The sequence below is a fragment of the Bufo bufo genome, chromosome 2, assembly GCF_905171765.1.
Source record: "Bufo bufo chromosome 2, aBufBuf1.1, whole genome shotgun sequence".
Taxonomy (NCBI): Eukaryota; Metazoa; Chordata; class Amphibia; order Anura; family Bufonidae; genus Bufo; species Bufo bufo.
The window spans coordinates 190335837-190359214 of NC_053390.1; the positions used below are offsets into that span (position 1 = coordinate 190335837).

Sequence of the window (23378 nt, forward strand, 5' to 3'; positions counted from 1 at the left end):
GCTTGTCCTTACCTCTGGGCAGCCTGGCACACATGAGCGACTACATGCTGCAGTGCCTGCGCAACGACAGCAGAGTTGCCCACATTTTAACGTATGCGGACTACTGGGTTGCCACCCTGCTGGATCCCCGGTACAAAGACAATGTGCCCACCTTAATTCCTACACTGGAGCGTGATAGGAAGATGCGCGAGTACAAGCGCACGTTGGTAGACGCGCTACTGAGAGCATTCCCAAATGTCACAGGGGAACCAGTGGAAGCCCAAGGCGAAGGCAGAGGAGGAGCAAGAGGTCGCCAACGCAGCTGTGTCACGGCCAGCTCCTCTGAGGGCAGGGTTAGCATGGCAGAGATGTGGAAAAGTTTTGTCACCACGCCACAGCTAACTGCACTACCACCTGATACGGAATGTGTTAGCAGGAGGCAACATTTCACTAACATGGTGGAACAGTACCTGTGCACACCCCTCCACGTACTGACTGATGGTTCGGCCCCATTCAACTTCTGGGTCTCCAAATTGTCCACGTGGCCAGAGCTAGCCTTTTATGCCTTGAAGGTGCTGGCCTGCCAGGCAGACAGCGTTTTGTCTGAACTTGTATTCAGCACGGCAGGGGGCGTCATTACAGACAAACGCAGCCGCCTGTCTACAGCCAATGTGGACAAGCTGACGTTCATAAAAATGAACCAGGCATGGATCCCACAGGACCTGTCCATCCCTTGTGCAGATTAGACATTAACTACCTCCCCTTAACAATATATTATTGTACTCCAGGGCACTTCCTCATTCAATCCTATTTTTATTTTCATTTTACCATTATATTGCGGGGCAACCCAAAGTTGAATGAACCTCTCCTCTGTCTGGGTGCCTGGGCCTAAATGTGTGACAGTGGCCTGTTCCAGTGGTGGGTGACGTGAAGCCTGATTCTCTGCTATGACATGAAGACTGATTCCGTGCTGACATGAAGCCAGATTCTCTGTTACGGGACCTCTCTCCTCTGTCTGGGTGCCGGGGCCTAAATATGTGACAGTGGCCTGTTCCAGTGGTGGGTGACGTGAAGCCTGATTCTCTGCTATGACATGAAGACTGATTCTGTGCTGACATGAAGCCATATTCTCTGTTACGGGACCTCTCTCCTCTGTCTGGGTGCCTGGGCCTAAATGTGTGACAGTGGCCTGTTCCAGTGGTGGGTGACGTGAAGCCTGAATCTCTGCTATGACATGAAGACTGATTCTGTGCTTACATGAAGCCAGATTCTCTGTTACGGGACCTCTCTCCTCTGTCTGGGTGCCAGGGCCTAAATGTGTGACAGTGGCCTGTTCCAGTGGTGGGTGACGTGAAGCCTGATTCTCTGCTATGACATGAAGACTGATTCTGTGCTGACATGAAGCCAGATTCTCTGTTACGGGACCTCTCTCCTCTGTCTGGGTGCCGGGCCTAAATATGTGACAGTGGCCTGTTCCAGTGGTGGGTGACGTGAAGCCTGATTCTCTGCTATGACATGAAAACTGATTCTGTGCTGACATGAAGCCAGATTCTCTGTTACGGGACCTCTCTCCTCTGTCTGGGTGCCAGGGCCTAAATGTGTGACAGTGGCCTGTTCCAGTGGTGGGTGACGTGAAGCCTGATTCTCTACTATAACATGAAGACTGATTCTGTGCTGACATGAAGCCAGATTCTCTGTTACGGGACCTCTCTCCTCTGTCTGGGTGCCTGGGCCTAAATATGTGACAGTGGCCTGTTCCAGTGGTGGGTGACGTGAAGCCTGATTCTCTGCTATGACATGAAGACTGATTCTGTGCTGACATGAAGCCAGATTCTCTGTTACGGGACCTCTCTCCTCTGTCTGGGTGCCAGGGCCTAAATGTGTGACAGTGGCCTGTTCCAGTGGTGGGTGACGTGAAGCCTGATTCTCTGCTATGACATGAAGACTGATTCTGTGCTGACATGAAGCCAGATTCTCTGTTACGGGACCTCTCTCCTCTGTCTGGGTGCCAGGGCCTAAATGTGTGACAGTGGCCTGTTCCAGTGGTGGGTGACGTGAAGCCTGATTCTCTGCTATGACATGAAGACTGATTCTGTGCTGACATGAAGCCAGATTCTCTGTTACGGGACCTCTCTCCTCTGTCTGGGTGCCAGGGCCTAAATGTGTGACAGTGGCCTGTTCCAGTGGTGGGTGACGTGAAGCCTGATTCTCTGCTATAACATGAAGACTGATTCTGTACTGACATGAAGCCAGATTCTCTGTTACGGGACCTCTCTCCTCTGTCTGGGTGCCTGGGCCTAAATATGTGACAGTGGCCTGTTCCAGTGGTGGGTGACGTGAAGCCTGATTCTCTGCTATGACATGAAGACTGATTCTGTGCTGACATGAAGCCAGATTCTCTGTTACGGGACCTCTCTCCTCTGTCTGGGTGCCAGGGCCTAAATGTGTGACAGTGGCCTCTTCCAGTGGTGGGTGACGTGAAGCCTGATTATTTGCTATGACATGAAAACTGATTCTGTGCTGACATGAAGCCAGATTCTCTGTTACGGGACCTCTCTCCTCTGTCTGGGTGCCGGGGCCTAAAAATGTGACAGTGGCCTGTTCCAGTGGTGGGTGACGTGAAGCCTGATTCTCTGCTATGACATGAAGACTGATTCTGTGCTGACATGAAGCCAGATTCTCTGTTACGGGACCTCTCTCCTCTGTCTGGGTGCCAGGGCCTAAATGTGTGACAGTGGCCTGTTACAGTGGTGGGTGACGTGAAGCCTGATTCTCTGCTATGACATGAAGACTGATTCTGTGCTGACATGAAGCCAGATTCTCTGTTACGGGACCTCTCTCCTCTGTCTGGGTGCCAGGGCCTAAATGTGTGCCAGTGGCCTCTTCCAGTGGTGGGTGACGTGAAGCCTGATTATCTGCTATGACATGAAGACTGATTCTGTGCTGACATGAAGCCAGATTCTCTGTTATGGGACCTCTCTCCTCTGTCTGGGTGCCGGGGCCTAAATATGTGACAGTGGCCTGTTCCAGTGGTGGGTGACGTGAAGCCTGATTCTCTGCTATGACATGAAGACTGATTCTGTGCTGACATGAAGCCAGATTCTCTGTTACGGGACCTCTCTCCTCTGTCTGGGTGCCGGGGCCTAAATATGTGACAGTGGCCTGTTCCAGTGGTGGGTGACGTGAAGCCTGATTCTCTGCTATGACATGAAGACTGATTCTGTGCTGACATGAAGCCAGATTCTCTGTTACGGGACCTCTCTCCTCTGTCTGGGTGCCGGGGCCTAAATATGTGACAGTGGCCTGTTCCAGTGGTGGGTGACGTGAAGCCTGATTCTCTGCTATAACATTAAGACTGATTCTGTGCTGACATGAAGCCAGATTCTCTGTTACGGGACCTCTCTCCTCTGCCTGGGTGCCTGGGCCTAAATATGTGACAGTGGCCTGTTCCAGTGGTGGGTGACGTGAAGCCTGATTCTCTGCTATGACATGAAGACTGATTCTCTGCTGACATGAAGCCAGATTCTCTGCTATGGCATGAAGAGACTGATTCTCTGCTGACGTGAAGCCCGATTCTCTGCTATGGGACCTCTGTCCAATTGATATTGGTTAATTTTTATTTTTTTTATTTTTATTTTAATTCATTTCCCTATCCACATTTGTTTGCAGGGGATTTACCTACATGTTGCTGCCTTTTGCAGCCCTCTAGCTCTTTCCTGGGCTGTTTTACAGACTTTTTAGTGCCAAAAAGTTCGGGTCCCCATTGACTTCAATGGGGTTCGGGTTCGGGACGAAGTTCGGGTCGGGTTCGGATCCCGAACCCGAACATTTCCGGGAAGTTCGGCCGAACTTCTCGAACCCGAACATCCAGGTGTTCGCTCAACTCTACTGCGGAGCTCTTGGACTTAGTCGTGGCAGAAACAAATCGGTATGCCACTCAATTTATAGCCGCCAACCCGGGAAGCTCTTATGCCCAGTATTTCCGGTGGAAACCAGTCCAAGTTTCCGAATTAAAAATTTTTCTGGGCCTTCTCCTGAACATGGGTCTAACCAAAAAGCATGAATTGCGGTCATATTGGTCCACGAGCCCGATTCATCACATGCCCATGTTCTCTGCTGCTATGTCCAGGACACGTTTTGAGACCATCCTGCGTTTCCTGCACTTTAGCGACAACACAACCTCCCGTCCCAGATGCCACCCAGCTTTTGACCGGCTCCACAAAATTCGGCCCCTCATAGACCACTTCAACAACAAATTTGCAGATTTGTATACCCCTGAGCAAAACATCTGCGTAGACGAGTCCCTAATACATTTTACCGGGCGCCTTGGCTTCAAACAATACATCCCAAGCAAGCGCGCCCGGTATGGGGTCAAATTGTATAAGCTCTGTGAAAGGGCCACAGGCTATGCCCACAAATTTCGGATCTATGAGGGAAAAGATCAGACCCTGGAGCCGGTCGGTTGCCCTGACTACCTGGGGAGCAGTGGGAAGACAGTCTGGGACTTGGTGTCACCCTTATTTGGCAAGGGGTACCATCTTTATGTGGACAATTTTTACACAAGTGTGCCCCTCTTCAGGCATTTGTTCCTAGAACAGATTGGCTGCTGTGGCACCGTGCGACCTAGTCGCTGGGGCTTCCTCCAACGGCTCGTTACCACCCGTCTTGCAAGGGGGGAGAGGGCTGCCTTGTGTAACCAAGAACTGCTCGCGGTGAAATGGAGAGACAAGCGTGATGTTTACATGCTCTCCTCCATTCACGCAGACACAACAATCCAAATTGAACGGGCAACCAGTGTCATTGAAAAGTCCCTCTGTGTCCACGACTATAATGCGCTCATGGGAGGGGTGGACTTCAATGACCAGATGTTGGCTCCCTATTTAGTTTCCCGACGCACCAGACGCTGGTATAAGAAGGTGTCTGTATATTTAATTCAATTGGCTGCATATAATAGTTTTGTTCTCTACAGTAAGGCTGGGAGAACAGGATCCTTCCTCAAATTTCAGGAAGAGATCATCGCGAACTTCCTGTATCCAGGAGGTTCAGTGGCCCCAACCACCAGTGTAGTGAGCTGTCTACACGAGCGACATTTCCCCAGTGTCGTTGCTGGTACCTCAAACCGACCGCCACTCCGAAAAAAATGTCGTGTCTGTAGCAGGAGTGGAATAAGGCGTGACACCCGCTATTTCTGTCCTGACTGCCCTGACCACCCTGCCCTATGCTTTGGAGAGTGTTTCCGGAAGTACCACACACAGGTACACTTAGCATAGGGATTGCATCTCACAGGACAGGCACGCAGGGCTATTAGGGCCTTTTCTCTCACAGCTGCTGAAAACCTCTCCTTTCACCTGGGATAAAGTGCATAATGTACTTCGCCACATCTTTGGGCGATTTGCGCTTTGCACATTGTCCCATGGGGAAGGAGAGGTTTGTCCTATAAAGGTAAAAAAACAAACAAACAAAAAAAAAACACCAGTAAGCAAAAAAGTTAACTTTAAGTTCAAAAAGTAAAAAAAAAGTTTATATGTTCTGTTCAAAAGTTATTATAAAGTTAATAAAATTTATTGCCTTGCGGCCTGGTTTTTTCTTTTTTCTTTTGTTTTTTTTACCTTCCAGGTGGACCAACCGATCGACTAACTGCAGCACTGATGTGCATTCTGACAGAAGCATTGCGCTGCTGTCAGATTACACACAAGTCGGTGTATGCGGCGCTGCAAGACGAGATTTCTCCTCTGCAGTAAAAGATACGTTTGCCGAGGCATATGAGCTGAGGAGGCGGCGGTGTTCATATGCTTTGGCAAACACTTTGTATATATAAAAAAATATAAAAAATATCCCGGCAATGATTTATTCATCCACATCGATTGATGTGAATGGAGAAATCTGGTTTGGCAGGGCATACGGGCTAAGTGGGTATGGATGTTGGTCGGAGCTCCTATGTCCTGGCAGACGCCTTTCCCCTCCTTTTTTTTTTTTGGCAGAGATTTTTTCATCCACATTGATCGATGCGAATGAAGAAATCTGTGCCGTTCATTTTTTCTTTCAGCGCAGAGGCTGAACGGAAAAAAAAAATCTCATTACCTGTATGCTCAATATAAGGAGAATAGCAGAAACTCCTAATGCTGGCCATACATGTAATGATTGCGGAGACCCTCAAATGCCAGGGCAGTACAAACACCCCACAAATGACCCCATTTTGGAAAGAAGACACCCCAAGGTATTTACTGAGGGGCATATTGAGTCCATGAAAGATTGAAATTTTTGTCCCAAGTTAGCGGAAAGGGAGACTTTGTGAGAAAAAACAAAAAAAAAATCTATTTCCGCTAACTTGTGCCAAAAATAAATAAATTCTATGAACTCGCCATGCCCCTCATTGAATACCTTGGGGTGTCTTCTTTCCAAAATGGTGTCACATGTGGGGTATTTATATTGCCCTGGCATTTTAGGGGCCCTAAAGCGTAAGAAGAAGTCTGGGATCCAAATGTCTAAAAATGCCCTCCTAAAAGGAATTTGGGGCCCTTTGCGCATCTAGGCTGCAAAAAAGTGTCACACATGTGGTATCGCCGTACTCAGGAGAAGTTGGGCAATGTGTTTTGGGGTGTCATTTTACATATACCCATGCTGGGTGAGAGAAATATCTTGGCAAAAGACAACTTTTCCCATTTTTTTTTATACAAAGTTGGCATTTGACCAAGATATTTCTCTCACCCAGCATGGGTATATGTAAAATGACACCCCAAAACACATTGCCCAACTTCTCCTGAGTACGGCAATACCACAGGTGTGACAATTTTTTGCAGCCTAGGTGGGCAAAGGGGCCCACATTCCAAAGAGCACCTTTAGGATTTCACCGGCCATTTTTTACAGATTTTGATTTCAAACTACTTACCACACATTAGGGCCCCTAGAATGCCAGGGCAGTATAACTACCCCACAAGTGACCCCATTTTTGAAAGAAGACATCCCAAGGTATTTCGTGATGGGCATAGTGAGTTCATGGAAGTTTTTATTTTTTGTCACAAGTTAGTGGAATATGAGACTTTGTAAGAAAAAATGAAATAAAAAAAAAATCATCATTTTCCACTAACTTGTGACAAAAAATAAAAAATTCTAGGAACTCGCCATGCCCCTCACGGAATACCTTGGGGTGTCTTCCTTCCAAAATGGGGTCACTTGTGGGGTAGTTATACTGCCCTGGCATTCTAGGGGCCCTAATGTGTGGTAAGTAGTTTGAAATCAAAATCTGTAAAAAATGGCCGGTGAAATCCTAAAGGTGTTCTTTGGAATGTGGGCCCCTTTGCCCACCTAAGCTGCAAAAAAGTGTCACACATGTGGTATTGCCGTACTCAGGAGAAGTTGGGCAATGTGTTTTGGGGTGTCATTTTACATATACCCATGCTGGGTGAGAGATATATCTTGCTCAAATGCCAACTTTGTATAAAAAAATGGGAAAAGTTGTCTTTTGCCAAAATATTTCTCTCACCCAGCATGGGTATATGTAAAATGACACCCCAAAACACATTGCCCAACTTATCCTGAGTACGGCAATACCACATGTGTGACACTTTTTTGCAGCCTAGGTGGGCAAAGGGGCCCACATTCCAAAGAGCACCTTTCGGATTTCACCGGCCATTTTTTACAGATTTTGATTTCAAACTACTTTGCACGCATTTGGGCCCCTAAAATGCCAGGGCAGTATAACTACCCCACAAGTGACCCCATTTTCGAAAGAAGACACCCCAAGGTATTTCGTGAAGGGCATAGTGAGTTCATGGAAGTTTTTATTTTTTGTCACAAGTTAGTGGAATATGAGACTTTGTAAGAAAAAATATAAAAATAAATAAATCATCATTTTCCGCTAACTTGTGACAAAAAATAAAACATTCTAAGAACTTGCCATGCCCCTCGCTGAATACCTTGGGGTGTCTTCTTTCCAAAATGGGGTCACTTGTGGGGTAGTTATACTGCCCTGGCATTCTAGGGGCCCTAATGTGTGGTAAGTAGTTTGAAATCAAAATCTGTAAAAAATGACCTGTGAAATCCTAAAGGTGCTCTTTGGAATGTGGGCCCCTTTGCCCACCTAAACTGCAAAAAAAGTCACACATGTGGTATTGCCGTACTCAGGAGAAGTTGGGCAATGTGTTTTGGGGTGTCATTTTACATATACCCATGCTGGGTGAGATAAATATCTTGGTCAAATGCCAACTTTGTATAAAAAATGGGAAAAGTTGTCTTTTGCCAAGATATTTCTCTCACCCAGCATGGGTATATGTAAAATTACACCCCAAAACACATTGCCCAACTTCTCCTGAGTACGGCAATACCAGATGTGTGACACTTTTTTGCAGCCTAGGTGCGTAAAGGGGCCCACATTCCAAAGAGCACCTTTCGGATTTCACCTGCCATTTTTTACAGATTTTGATTTCAAACTACTTTGCACGCATTTGGGCCCCTAAAATGCCAGGGCAGTATAACTACCCCACAAGTGACCCCATTTTGGAAAGAAGACACCCCAAGGTATTTCGTGATGGGCATAGTGAGTTCATGGAAGTTTTTATTTTTTGTCACAAGTTAGTGAAATATGAGACTTTGTAAGAAAAAAAAAATATATAAAAAATCATCATTTTCCGCTAACTTGTGACAAAAAATAAAAAGTTCTATGAACTCACTATGCCCATCAGCGAATACCTTAGGGTGTCTACTTTCCGAAATGGGGTCATTTGTGGGGTGTTTGTACTGTCTGGGCATTGTAGAACCTCAGGAAAGATGACAGGTGCTCAGAAAGTCAGAGCTGCTTCAAAAAGCGGAAATTCACATTTTTGTACCATAGTTTGTAAACGCTATAACTTTTACCCAAACCATTTTTTTTACCCAAACATTTTTTTTTTATCAAAGACATGTAGAACAATAAATTTAGAGAAAAATTTATATATGGATGTCGTTTTTTTTGCTAAATTTTACAACTGAAAGTGAAAAATGACATTTTTTTTGCAAAAAAATCGTTAAATTTCGATTAATAACAAAAAAAGTAAAAATGTCAGCAGCAATGAAATACCACCAAATGAAAGCTCTATTAGTGAGAAGAAAAGGAGGTAAAATTAATTTGGGTGGTAAGTTGCATGACCGAGCAATAAACGGTGAAAGTAGTGTAGTGCAGAAGTGTAAAAAGTGGTCTGGTCATTAAGGGTGTTTAAGCTAGAGGGGCTGAGGTGGTTAAAGAGGACCTTTCACCAGAATAAAGTATCTAAACTGACTATACAGATGTGTAGAGCGGCGCCCAGGGATCCCCCTGCACTTACTGTTATCCCCAGGCGCCGCTCCGTTCTCCGGTTATAGCCTCCGGTATATTCATAGTTAGGCTCCACCCAGGGGAACCTGCCGGCGTCTCTTTCTCCTATGCTGTAGCGCTGGCCAATCGCAGCGCTCAGCTCATAGCAGTGTTTCCATAGATATGGCATTTCACTGCTCAAAATGCTGTGCCCAGCTGGTGCCATTTAGACTCACACTACACTTCTTAAATTGATAGGCTGGTTCTAATTAATCTTCGCATAGTAAATATAAATAAACTTTATTGACAATGTAAAATACATACATGAAGATAAAAAAAGGCAGCACAAAGGTGGAACACAAAGGAGAGGAATAGGACCCAAGGAGGGGCTGGGAGGTCAGCACACCAGGAGTCAGGGAAAAATCTATAATAATAACCAGGCAAAGGCAAGGCAAATCTTATACTTAGCACTTTATCATCTCTTGATGTCCTATATATATTACGCGAAGCGCTTGGACTAATATGTTGTCTAATTTGACAATATATAATAGTCCTTCATACATATGTTCTTGCACATTGCACTTTATAGTGCCTTTGATTGATTACAGGTACTAATTGTTATTACCTAATCATATATTTATGTATGTATTGTCTTTTTAGTCACCCTGCTATGGAATAATGTTGTAAATGTTATCAGTGCAATCCTGTATTGCCACTCGGCTGTCTTTATTTATCTATTTATTTATTATGTATTCACTTATTAGCTTGCTGAGCGAAAATCGTGATTTTGATCCCTGGTTATGCATTGCTTTATTCTTACCTGCTTGATTGGATGTATTCTTATTTATTTATTATCTGCAAATGTTTTAAATGAGGTCAGGGCCGCTTGTACATTATCCAGCGTCATGATTATTCCGCCCCTGCTGCCTCTTCGTATGCCGACTGGCTATCTGGCTGAGGGGGAGGCGGCGGCCGCCGTGTCACGTGCCTCATCGCGTGACCGCTGCGTCACACCCTCTGGCGAGGTGTGGTTAGGTCGGGTTTGTGATGGCATGGTCATGCGGTCTTGTCACGTGGCGCGCCTGCTCCGCCGTCTCCTCCCTCCGCAAGTTTCTGTTGGCTGCGGACCGGCCTCGATCAGGGGCACTGCCCCATAATTTTTAATTTACATTTTTTTAATATATATTTTTTTCTTTGCTCTGATGCTGCGGTCATGTGCTGCGTCACGTGACCGCTGTGTCAGCTTCGTTCCGCCCCTATTCTGGGCACTGATTGGTCCACCAGACCTAAAGCTCCATGACTACTGATGGAGGTGTTACCTAAGTTTTTAATTAATCCCTTCACACACCTGTGTGGGCAGTATATTAGGGGAGTGTTTGTTCATTGTTTCACATCCCCAGAAGAAGCCAGATTGACTGGCGAAGAGATCAACACACCACTCAGGGTATGCTTATCTTTTTCTTTTAATCACCAAGTCTGTTTATCCTCACATTTGTCTCCATTTGCCATTGCTTGGGGCTTATTGTCTTGAGGTGTCTTGGTGACTAGCATCTGATTATTATAATATATTTTTCCCTGACTCCTGGTGTGCTGACCTCCCAGCCCCTCCTTGGGTCCTATTTCTCTCCTTTGTGTTCCACCTTTGTGCTGCCTTTTTTTAAAATATTCATGTATGTATTTTACATTGTCAATAAAGTTTATTTACATTTACTATGCGAAGATTTTTGTGCAATTTCTTTGGTGATAGTTAAGGCTCCTTGTGGGTCCGCAATTCTTTGCAATTTTTTCTGTCCGGTAACAATTTGGTAGCCTGGTTCTAATTAATGTAGACATAACCTGCTGTATGGGCCCATGGCATGGATGGATTTTGCTGGAATGGTTATTCAGTGCTATAGCACTCTTGCAGAGGAACTAATACAGTGGAAACCCCCAGCAAGTGACCCCATTTTGGAAACTACAATCCTCAAGTTATTTATAAAGGAGTGGAGTGAGCAGTTTGACTCCACAACTATTTCACAGAAATAGCTGAGCAGGTGCAGTGCAAAATAAAAACTGCAAGTTTTCCACAGATATGAAATTTCCAGCTGGTGCATTCTGAGACACCCCATGCCCCTTAAATTGTTAGGTGGATTCTACTGGGTGCAAAAATGCCATACATTTTTGAGGGATGAGGTGACATTTTTACTGGTACCATTTCAGAGTACATATGACTATTTGATTGCTCAATATTCTGCTTTTGTGAAGCGAGGTGATTAAAAAATGGCTATTGGCATTTTTTTGGGGCGTTCACCTGACGGGGTAGATCATGTGATATTTTTGTAGAACTGGTCACTATGGATACAAGGATTATAATTTTTACAATGATTAAAGGCATGAAAAGAGGAATGATCTTTTTTAAATTTTACACTTTAAACTTCTTTATTTTTTTTGTTTTGTTTTACACTTTGTTCCTCCATAAGGTCATATAAGACTCTTGGGTGTCATTTAACGTTTTTTATTTATGTATTTATCTACTTTATTTTATTGCTGATTTCTCCTGTAACTGGGGCTGTTACATGGGGGATACAGCCCCTAGAGAGTTTGTACAAGACTGTACAACCTCACTGCCGAGCTGATCATGGTCTGCCAAGACCCAGCAGCTCATGCAGACTGTAGCCGCCCGGTGTTCACATGAATGCTGGGGCCGGAACAGGAAGCTGCATAGCATTTTCTGACCTCTATACACAACGCTAGTACCAGTGCTGTTAGGGAAGGCAAGAACAGTGAAAACCCATCCCTGCCTTCTCTATGTGGAGCCCTGCTGTCGCTGACAGTAGGACAATGTTCAGCAGTTACACTGTTAGCATGTAAATGCAATCAATAACTTATCTCCATGACTGAAACATGAGTCACCAGTACTTATTGTGAGAGAATTCTTGTACAAGCCATTCTAATTGAGAAGTCAGATGACTAGTGAAACGTCTTGAAGAAAAAAAAAAAAAAAAAAAAGAACAATTCCAGTTGATGTGACTTACTACTGCTGACATACCATGACCTGGATGAATGAGAACCTTTACAGACAAATTACAGAGCCATTAATAAGTCTGTCCTATAACATGAAGTGACGTACATTATCTTGTACTGTTCTTGTAACAACTATTGATATTCTGTATCACTGAAACATGAACTGCCTCCTCTAGGTGGCGCTGATGGATTGCTTAGCTTGAAATCATAACAAAATCACCCTGTGATAAATGGAGTTTAGATTTGGATAAGCATTAAGCTGCATATTCTACGATACATTACAGAGTTATCAAATATGCAGATTAGTAAAACTGATTAGCTCAGTGCATCTTAATTCAACTTTTCTGCACATTATCATATTATATAGTTGTATAGTCTTATTTAACCAAAGCAAAGGTTCCATGTTAACCTGGTGTCACCCACACGTTACAACAAAGTAGCAGAATTCACTAGAATGACCGTGCGACTATATCTCACTGTCTTTTTTTGTTTACATGGTCTGACTTCTTAACATACCGGTAACAACTCCATGCTACATTTTCTCAAAATGAAATTGTCTTCTTCACAGTGATCTTCAGATATACTAAATACTGTGCAGTATCCATACTTCTAGCATGAGGATATATGCCAAAACATTGCCTTTAGCCTTATATTTTTCAGGTTTACTTCTGGATTTTTTTTTACAGTACTTAAAGGGTTATTCACATTTTGGAAAGTGATGCTGTAATGCTAGAATACTTCAGTACTTTATGATTCCTGGTGCCACCTCCTGGACCCCCACCAATCCTGAGATAGGTAGTGATGTGCAGTGAGCTGCAGCACAGGCCATTCAAGTAAATATAGCTGCCTACAGTTCATTGGAGAGCTGGGTGGCTAGGAACACCACAGTAGAGGAAAAACTTAAAAGGAGATATCGCTAAATCAGCTTTGTGCCCCCTTTTTTCCCAGGATCAATGAGGATTCCCAGAGGTTAGATCCCAACCCATAATAAGTTATATTACAAAATGGGCACCCCCTTGAAAAATGTTAGCTTTTTTATTTTATTTTTTTGAATCCAGAGGGAAAAAAAAGCAGGCTGTTTTGAGAGCTCCATTTATACAAGCAGGCAAATAATGCGAGTTTGTGAGTGTTCGCATGTTTGATTTTCAAGTGTGTGTTTGTATTAAGTGTGTGACTTTAGATTAGGTGACTCAAATTCCGGGACTTTAGGAGGGGACTACAGTAAGTTAGATTCTTATCACTGCACTATATTGTATTTTTCTCTTTTCTTGCGTAATCCCCATTTAGTATGTGTTCCATTATTGACAGGGCAGTCCAGTGCACATCTTTTCTAATGTATGCAGTCCTGGAACAGCCGTTTGAGGGTGCATATCTTTGTTCGAAATGTGAGCAAATTGGTCATTTGGAATCGCACATCGAGTATCTAAACGGGCGAGTTTCAACACTGAGAGGCGTTGACAATTTGAAAAAGAGTTCACTGAGCAAGCACTCTATGGGGTAGATGTGGGGGAGGGTGGTAGCAAGGAGGCTGAGGAAAGTGAGGTAGCTAGCTGGATAACAGTTAGAAAGAGGGGTAGAGGGAAGAGTGCTAGGGAGGCTAGCCCTGATCTGACACACCCCAACAAGTTTGCACAGTTGGCAGATGAGGGGGATGTCAGTTCAGAGATAGCACTGCTGCAGCCGGACACTTCCTCTGCCAGTCACGGGAATGTCGGCTCCAGTAAGCCGGGAACCAGGAGAGCAGGGCAGGCCAGACAGGTGCTATTAGTGGGAGACTCAATTATTAGGGGTACAGATAGGGCAATCTGTCACAAACACCAGGATCATCGTACGGTGTGTTGTCTTCCTGGCGCTCGAGTTCGACACATCGCGGATGGGGTTGACAGATTACTGGGAGGGACTGGAGAAGATCCAGTGGTCATGGTCCATATCGGAACCAATGACAAAGTTAGAGGTAGATGGATCGTCCTTAAAAATGATTTGAGGGATTTATGTCAAAAGCTTAGGGCAAGGACCTCAAAGGTAGTATTTTCCGAAATACTGCCTGTACCACGAGCCACACAAGAAAGGCAGCGGGAGATTAGGGAGGTTAACAAGTGGCTCAAGAACTGGTGTAGGTAGGAGGGGTTTGGGTTCCTGGAAAACTGGGCCAACTTCTCTCTCGTCAACAGGCTCTATTGTAGGGATAGGCTGCACCTCAATGGGGAAGGGGCAGCTGTGTTGGGGGAGAAGGTGGCTAGAAGGTTGGAGGAGTGTTTAAACTAGGGACTGGGGGAGGTTAATTACGTTATAGGAGGGGAAAGTAGTGCAGATTGAGACCTGGGGCAAGGTAATGGAACTGGGGGAGGAATGGAGGGAGGGACTAGAACAGTTCAGAAGGAAAGGTATAGGGTAAAAAATATACACAAACCTCTTAAATGTATGTATACTAATGTCAGAAACCTAACTAATAAAACTGAGGAACTGGAATTATTGATGTGTGAGGAGGACTATGACATAGTGGGAATAACTGAGACATGGCTGGATGATAGTTATGACTGGGCAGTTAATGTACAGGATTACAGTCTGTTTAGAAAGAATCGCCAAAACCAGAGAGGGGGAGGGGTCTGCCTTTATGTAAAGTCCTGTCTAAAGCACACAGTCCGAGAAGATATAAGTGAGGGACATGAACATGTGGAGTCACTGTGGGTAGAAATACATGGAGGCAAAAACAATAATAAATTACTAATAGGAGTTTATTATAAACCACCTAATATACCAGAGTCCACAGAAAATCTACTACTAAACGAGATAGACGTCGTGGCAAATCATGATGAGGTTGTTATTATGGGGGACTTCAACTACCCAGATATAGACTGGGAAACTGCAACCTGTACATCTCATAAAGGAAACAGGTTCTTGGCAATAACAAAAGACAATTACGTTTCCTAACTGGTTCAGGACCCGACTAGAGGGACAGCCATACTAGACTTAGTATTAACCGATAAACCTGACAGAACAACACGTGTGTAGGTTGGGGGACACCTCGGAAATAGTGACAATAAAGTAATAACCTTCCAATTATCATTCAAAAGAGTGTTCCTTCAGGGAGGAACAAAAATACCAAACTTCAAAAAAGCTAAATTTAGCCAACTAAGAGAGGCCATAGGCCTAACTAACTGGGACAAAGTCCTCAAAAATTAAAAATACAGCAACAAAATGGGATATTTTTAAAAGCATCCTAAAATCTAATTATGAGAGGTACATACCTTATGGGAATAAAAGGATAGGGAACAAGAAGAAACCAATGTGGATAAATAGAACTGTAAAGAAAGCAAGAAATGACAAAAAGAAAGCATTTAAATCACTAAAACAGGAGGGTAGTGAGAATGCACTGAAAAACTATAAGGAAAAAAATTGAATATGTAAAAAACTAATAAAAGCGGCCAAACTAGAGACCAAGAGATTAATTGCCAAAGAGAGCAAAACTTACACTAAAATGTTCTTCAATTATATAAATGGTAAAAATTATAAATCTGAAGGTGTCAGCCCTATTCACTGAAGAAAAAGATGAAATACAGAATGTAAAAGTAAATTCCCCATTAAAAGTGCCCTGTCTGACCCAAGAAGAAGTACAGAGGCGTCTTAAAAAGATTAAAATAGACAAATCTCAAAGACCAGATAGCATACACCCCCGTATCCTAAGAGAATTAAGTAATGTCATAGCCAGACCCTGATATTTACAGACTCTATACTGACAGGGAGTGTTCCACAAGATTGGCGCATAGCAAATGTGGCGCCAATATTCAAAAAGGGTCCAAAAACTGAGCCCCGGAAACTATAGACCGGTAAGTTTAACATCCGTTGTGGGTAAACTGTTTGAAGGTTTTCTAAGAGATGATATCCTGGAGCACCTCAATGAAAATAAGCCAATAACTACATATCAGCATGGCTTCGTGAGGGATTTAATCAGTTTCTATGAGGAGGTAAGTTCTAGACTTGACAGCAGGGAATCAATGGATGTCGCATATCTGGACTTCTCCAAAGCATTTGACACTGTACCACATAAAAGGTTAGTATATAAAATGAGAATGCTTGGACTGGGGGAAAATGTCTGTATGTGGGTAAGTAACTGGCTCAGTAATAGAAAACAGAAGGTGGTTATTAATGGTACACACTCAGATTGGGTCACTGTCACTAGTGGTGTACCACAGGGGTCAGTATTGGGCCCTATTCTCTTTAATATATTTATTAATGATCTTGTAGAAGGCTTGCACAGTAAAATATAAATTTTTGCAGATGACACTAAACTGTGTAAAGTAATTGACACGGAAGAGGACAGTATACTGCTACAGATGGATCTGGATAGATTGGAGGCCTGGGCAGAGAAGTGGCAGATGAGTTTTAACACTGACAAATGTAAGGTTATGCACATGGGTAGGAATAATGCAAGTCACCCGTACATACTAAATTGTAAAACACTGGGTAACACTGACATGGAAAAGTATCTAGGAATTTTAATAAACAGCAAACTAAGCTGTGAAAACCAGTGTCAGGCAGCTGCTGCCAAGGACAATAAGATAATGGGTTGCATCAAAAGGGGCATAGATGCCCGTGATGAGAACATAGTCCTGCCACGTTACAAATCGCTAGTCAGACTACACATGGAGTACTGTGTACAGTTCTGGGCTCCTGTGAACAAGGCAGACATAGCAGAGCTGGAGAGGGTACAGAGGAGGGCAACTAAAGTAATAACTGGAATGAGGGACCTACAGTACCCTGAAAGATTATCAACATTAGGGTTATTCACTTTAGAAAAAAGACGACTGAGGGGAGATTTAATTAGTATGTATAATTATATATCAGGGGTCAGTACAGAGATCTATCCCATCATCTATTTATCCCCAGTACTGTGACTGTAACAAGGGGACATCCTCTACGCCTGGAGGAAAGAAGGTTTGTACACAAACATAGAAGAGGATTCTTTACAGTAAGAGCAATGAGACTATGGAACTCTCTGCCTGAGGAGGTGGTGATGGTGAGTTTACTAAAAGAGTTCAACAGGGGCCTGGATGTATTTCTGGAGTGTAATAATATTACAGGCTATAGCTACTAGAGAGGGGTCGTTGATCCAGGGAGTTATCTGATTGGCTAAATGGAGTCGGGAAGGAATTTTTTTCCCTTAAGTGGGGAAAATTGGCTTCTACCTCACAGTTTTTTTGTTTGCCTTCCTCTGGATCAACTTGGAGGATAACAGGCCGAACTGGATGGACAGATGTCTTTTTTTCGGCCTTATATACTATATTACTATGTTACTATGTTTTGCTTTTTTAGAGCAAAGTCAAACCACAGGAAAGTCAATGGCAGATTCATGCCACTTTACAGGCATATTGTTGTATACATTTTAATCTTCTTTTTTTTTTTTACTGAAATTATTGTCAAATATAGCATGAACTGCTCAATACAGCAGATCAAGCAAGATGGATGTCTCTGTAATCATATGAATAAAATCAAAGTAGAAAATATAAATGTGAACATTTATGTTTTAATTTAAAAATATAAAGGTGATAAATTACTTATGTATAAATGATACCACACTTATTGTGCACTTAATCTATTCAGTTTATGCACATGCATCTAATAGACGGACATCTAGACAGTTTGGTAACATCTTGAAGGCACTCATGAAGCTTAACATTTTGGAAAGTCTAACCAGAAGAAAAAAATGTATTAAAGGGTTATTCCAGCCACAAACATTTATTGCTTATTAACTGGTGATAAATGTTAGAATGGGTAGGGTCTGGGACCCCCCTGATTGCTAGAAAGGCAGTCCCTGATGGATCATACCAAGGATGCGTTTGAATGGAATGCATGTAAAACCCAAATAAAGGTAACAGGGTTTGGGGGGCTGTATATAAAAAAAAATTCAACTAGAATCCCTAGATGCTGAAGTAAATTCAGCTATAGGACCGTTCATTTATCTCTTTACTGCCCTAGACTACCAAAGACAATATCTCTAACCTGTTCTAAATAACCAGGATTGTTCAGTATTACCCACTAACTTACTCTAGACTTCCAGGGATATATTAGGTACCCACTAAGTAAAACTGTATGGCATAGTAACTATTAGGCTACTTTCACACCTGCGTTCGGGTGTCCGCTCGTGAGCTCCGTTTGAAGGGGCTCACAAGCGGCCCCGAACGCATCCGTCCAGCCCTAATGCATTCTGAGTAGACGCAGATCCGCTTAGAATGCATCAGTCTGGGGGCGTTCAGCCTCCGCTCCGCTCAGCAAGCGGACACCTGAACGCTTGCAATGGGGACGGATCCGTTTGAAGATGACACTATATGGCTCAATCTTCAAACGGATCCGTCCCCCATCGACTTTCAATGTAAAGTCTGGACGGATCCGTTTAGGCTACTTTCACACTTAGAATTTTTTCTAAGTTATAATGCAGACGGATCCGTTCTGAACGGATACAAACGTCTGCATTATAGGAGCGGATCCGTCTGAGCAGACACCAGACGGACCCGCTCTGAACGGCAGTGTGAAAGTAGCCTAAGATGTACAATGAGGCATTTTGCTGTCTCCACTGTGTGCACCAATTAATTTGTGGCCCCCAGCATACTTACCCTGGTTTTGCCTTGGTGATTCAGTGATAAATTGATTTCACTATTCTATTTTCTGGGAGTAAATAATTGCTTATTGTCTGTAAAAATGCCTTGTCTGCTTTCTTAAAGAGAATATTTGGCTGACAATACAAAATAAACAGAGCAGATCAAATAATCTCTAAATAGATTCATTAGTAATGGTGGAAGCTAGTCTGACAATCATGGCATACCATTCACTTGAATGCATAGCAGAAATGTACTGTATATTATATTACACTGTATAGTCATGGAGGAAGGGGCGTATGTGCACACCAAGCTCATGCTTTTCAAACTGACATCTGAAGCAGAATACTGGCTCTCAATAAGGAGACCAGCCCTGTGTAGTGACTTACTTGAAGTGTTCCATGGTATGGAGACATATGGACAATGCTTACAGGGAAATTTCCTGGGGGACCGATGCCCAGGGGGTCAGCCAAGCCCTCCTCTCTGCTGCTGGCTGGGTACAAAATGAGCTCTCAGCGGTAATTAAACCTGTGAGAATCAAGTACTCATGTATTTGGCCATCAACTGCACATGCTCTCCTTAATTTCAATGGTCATGGAGTCTATGCAACAAATTCAAGCAGAGGTCGCCATACATACCAACAGACTGGATGAGCTGGAGCACAGGGATAGTCTGCTGGAGGATGACTCCTCAAACTCCATGATCAAAATTACTGATCTACTTAAAGCAAATGCAAAGCTACGGTAGCTGAAAAGCTGGAAGCCCTCGAAAACAGATCCAGGAAAAACAATCTGCGGCTCCTGGGTCTGCCTGAATCTATGAAACCTCATACTTTGCAGAAACTATGTGAAGAGCGATTACTGGAGGCATCTGGGCTTTCCGGCCCTAAGAGGGTGGGGAGAGCCCACCGAGTAGGACCTGTGCAACAAGAAGGAAAGAAAGACGCTGATGGACCCAGTAGACCCGGCCAAGTGATCGTAAGATTTTTGGATTACAATCATAAATGGGAGATACTGCGGGCTTTACATGCAAGCAGATCCCCACTTCAAGTTAGAGTGGAGAAAGTGTTGGTTTTTACTGACTACTCTGCGGAGGTCACAAGTAAAAGAGAGTTTAGATCAGTTTCTTCAGTCTTCTATGCGAAACGTATTAAATTCCAGCTCCTATACCCAGCCGCACCACAAGGGGGCAGTCATACTTTCAAGTAAAGTCAATGTAGGAAAGGCAACTGCTATAGGTGAAATAAAGTTCTGCAGTGCTGCAAGCAACCTGCATTGTTACAATTATCAACACAAACAACAAATTCCTAAAAGAAAAGAAAAACATAAGAAATACCCCAAAATATGTTTATTGTAATAAAACAGATGTCAACCAGATACACACTGAATGAAATCTAAAATGCATTACATATCAGCACTCGTCAAACACTGATTCAGTTGTTATTAAAATACTGTCTTTAAATACTTTTTGGTCTATACAGGTGTGTAATAAAATGTATTTATATGGGAATAAACTGGTTCTGATTTGCATTATCATTACGGGCCCAGTTGTCTAAGGAAACAAATTACCCTTTAAAGTAAAAGGGATAGTTTTTAACAATATCTAATATACAAAGATAATTTTTTTTCACCCATTTCCACAAATAGTGGAGAAGTATATTGTATAAAGTTTACATATAATTGGACCAATGTCTGCTGCCAATGACATTTAGTTATAATATCCAACCTTACAGTTGCAATGCCTACAGTAAATAGATAATAGAGCACCATGTTGTACAGAAAATTATGAGACATATGCAGAGTTACAGTACATATGTGAATGGAATGTTATAAAAAGTTATGATAAAGTATTCATTTTACTACAGCAGATGAAAACTATAACTGTATTACCAAGTACACAGTGTAACACATATGTTCAGGGCTGGATCAAGAATGGTGGAGGCCCAAGGTAAAGAACTTGGTGAAGGTCCCTTGGCGAGGTTCTCCCCCAATCTTAGCAGTACCATTCTGTAGCAGTCCCACAGCACTCACTTCCAATTTCAGCTAATTGAAAGCCCTAACCCTCTAAGTGAACCTCCAAATATGGATGGTTTTGAATAGGAGATTCTGCCTTCTAGTGGTCCATGATTTCATGTCAGCAGCTCAAGCACTGGCAGACTGGTTAAGACGGCTGCATGTTATTTAATATGGTGCTCATGGTTTTGAAACTCCAATGTCTGGCTGCTGGAAGTATCTGGGAAGTATGTAGAGCGGACTTGATGGTGAAGGCCACTATAATGTGTAAGGCTCTTGTCTATTGTCCTCTTTGTCCTCCCTATATTGTGGCCCTGCATGTGTTGAAAAGATCCAGTGTTTGATGGTGTGGTATTTTACTAGCTTTCATTGGACTTAAAAACATCCATCAAACATTCAGTATGGCTGAAATAGCCTATTAGGTGTTATGCAGCATTGTAAGGTAAAAGATTGAGTAAGGGCTCATGTACACGAATGTATTTTCTTTCCGTGTCCATTCAGGTTTTTTTTTGCGGACCGTATACGGAACCATTCATTTCAATGGGTCCACAAAAAAAACGGAATTTACTCTGTGTGCATTTCATTTCCGTATGTCCGTATTTCCATTCCGCAAAAAAATAGAACATGTCCAATTATTGTCCGCATTACGGAAAAGAAAAGTACTGTTCTATTAGAGGCCGGCTGTTCCGTTCCGCAAAATACAGAAAGCACACGGACGTCATCCATATTTTTTGAGGATCCGTTTTTTGCGGACCGCAAAATACATACGGTCATGTGCATGAGCCCTAACTGTGTAGAAAATGGCTCAATTATGACATATTAGATAAACAACAAAGGCTCCATGCTTGTTTAAATTAATTTTCACTATGTATCCCATATATTACTGCAGCAAATAAATATACATTAACATTTTACTACAGACAATAGCAAAATATCCCCAAAAAGTTGTAGATGATTAACAGAATAATAACCTCAGTGTTACACAAGATATTTGAAACCTTTATTGCTTCAGTTGGTGGTTAGCACTTTGTTCTGTTTTCTTTTCCTTTTTGACATCAAGAATAGCATAGTCTGTCTGCAGCGCCAGAATCCTGATGGACCAACTCAAAATCACTGAGATCCATCAGGATTGATTGTGATCTGTTTAAAACAGATGTGTCACGGCTTTCATTGTTCTCATAAGAACGGAAGCCATGATGGTTGTGTGAACAGATCTAAAATCTATTCCAGAAAGTAGAAACCAATCGGAAGTTAGAATGCCCAGGCCTTTTCTATGTATTCATGTATTTTTATCCATAATGAATATTTGTAAGCTTCTTTTCCAGATCCCTGAGTCAAGTTATATTGCATCACTCAGAGAGTCGGGTATAGTCACTAATAATTTTCAACATTTTTTGAAACATTTGTTTAAAAAAATATGTCAGCTATACTGCTTGACCCAAGTTTTTGTGCCCATAAATGATATCTTAATTTGTCAGGATCAATGCAATCAATGTGTCCATGACTTTTTCAAGCAATGTAATACTACAGACATTGAAAAAATGTCAACTTAGATTTTGACAAAATTGGCTTAAATGTTAACATAGTAAAATTTTATATGAGAATTTTGAAAACTTAATATTAAATATATTGAAAAACAAAAAATTTGATTTTCAACCCAAATTCTAATTAATATGTCCTATCTGTGTGCAGTCTGTAGTACTGGCACAAGACCTTGGGTCACAGATAGAATATTTTAACTTGAACTGATGAACAAATTTGAGGCTATACTTCAGTTAATATAACCGTAGATGACATGTCTTATAATAACATAATTGTATATGATATGCCTTGAAAACATCATTGTGCTGGTGAAGTACAAAAAAGTGGTCCATTAAGAATGGTCACTGACTCCTTAAAGCTTTCAAAAAGAGAACATGCTCAGATAGATAAAGAGGTGGACGTGATAAAACTGGCTGGAGTTTGCATTTGTGCCTAATGTTAAGAGATATCAATTTGTAGTCTCATTTTGAGAGTCTCCCCAAGTTCTCCTAAGAGGTAGTTTTCATCATGTTTTTTTTCCAGTTTAGCAATGTCACTTTTCTTATAAAGGGGAATGCTGGTAATGTCCAGTGTGTAAGTTCCTGGTAAAACATTCTTCTGAGCTATGTGAAGGTAACTGAGTCCATCTTTCTGATTAATGCGGAAGACAGTGTCATTACCGTTGGAGATAACATAGCGTACGTGGTTATTAAGAGGCTGAATTGCTGGCATAATTTCCAGGATGTGCTTCTTTTTCTTTAATTCCGAGATGTTTAACATTATCTTCAGTGGCTCTTCTATATCTAGGCTCTTCAGACTTATATCTTCATTCTGTTTAAAGCAAAACCCAAAAATAAGACTCAGCTAAGAGAGATATAGAAATAAAATGTAGTTTTACACCTGCTATAATATTTTATCATGATAGACATCCACAATATTTGTACCCTTGGAGCTTTTCATCCGATAATAAAACATTCGAAACATGATCTTAGAACAGAATCA

General features: G+C 42.5%; 1 protein-coding gene across 1 annotated transcript in view; it reads right to left on the reverse strand.

The window, feature by feature from the left end:
- Positions 1-21526: 21526 nt before the first annotated feature.
- The window catches only part of FBN2 (fibrillin 2), a 372340-nt gene continuing 370488 nt past the window's right edge, over positions 21527-23378 (reverse strand). Inside the window, exon 65 of the mRNA XM_040415981.1 lies at positions 21527-23207. Within this exon, the coding sequence (XP_040271915.1) occupies positions 22836-23207 (372 nt within the window). The 3' untranslated portion in view covers positions 21527-22835. The remainder of the gene's footprint in view (positions 23208-23378) is intronic.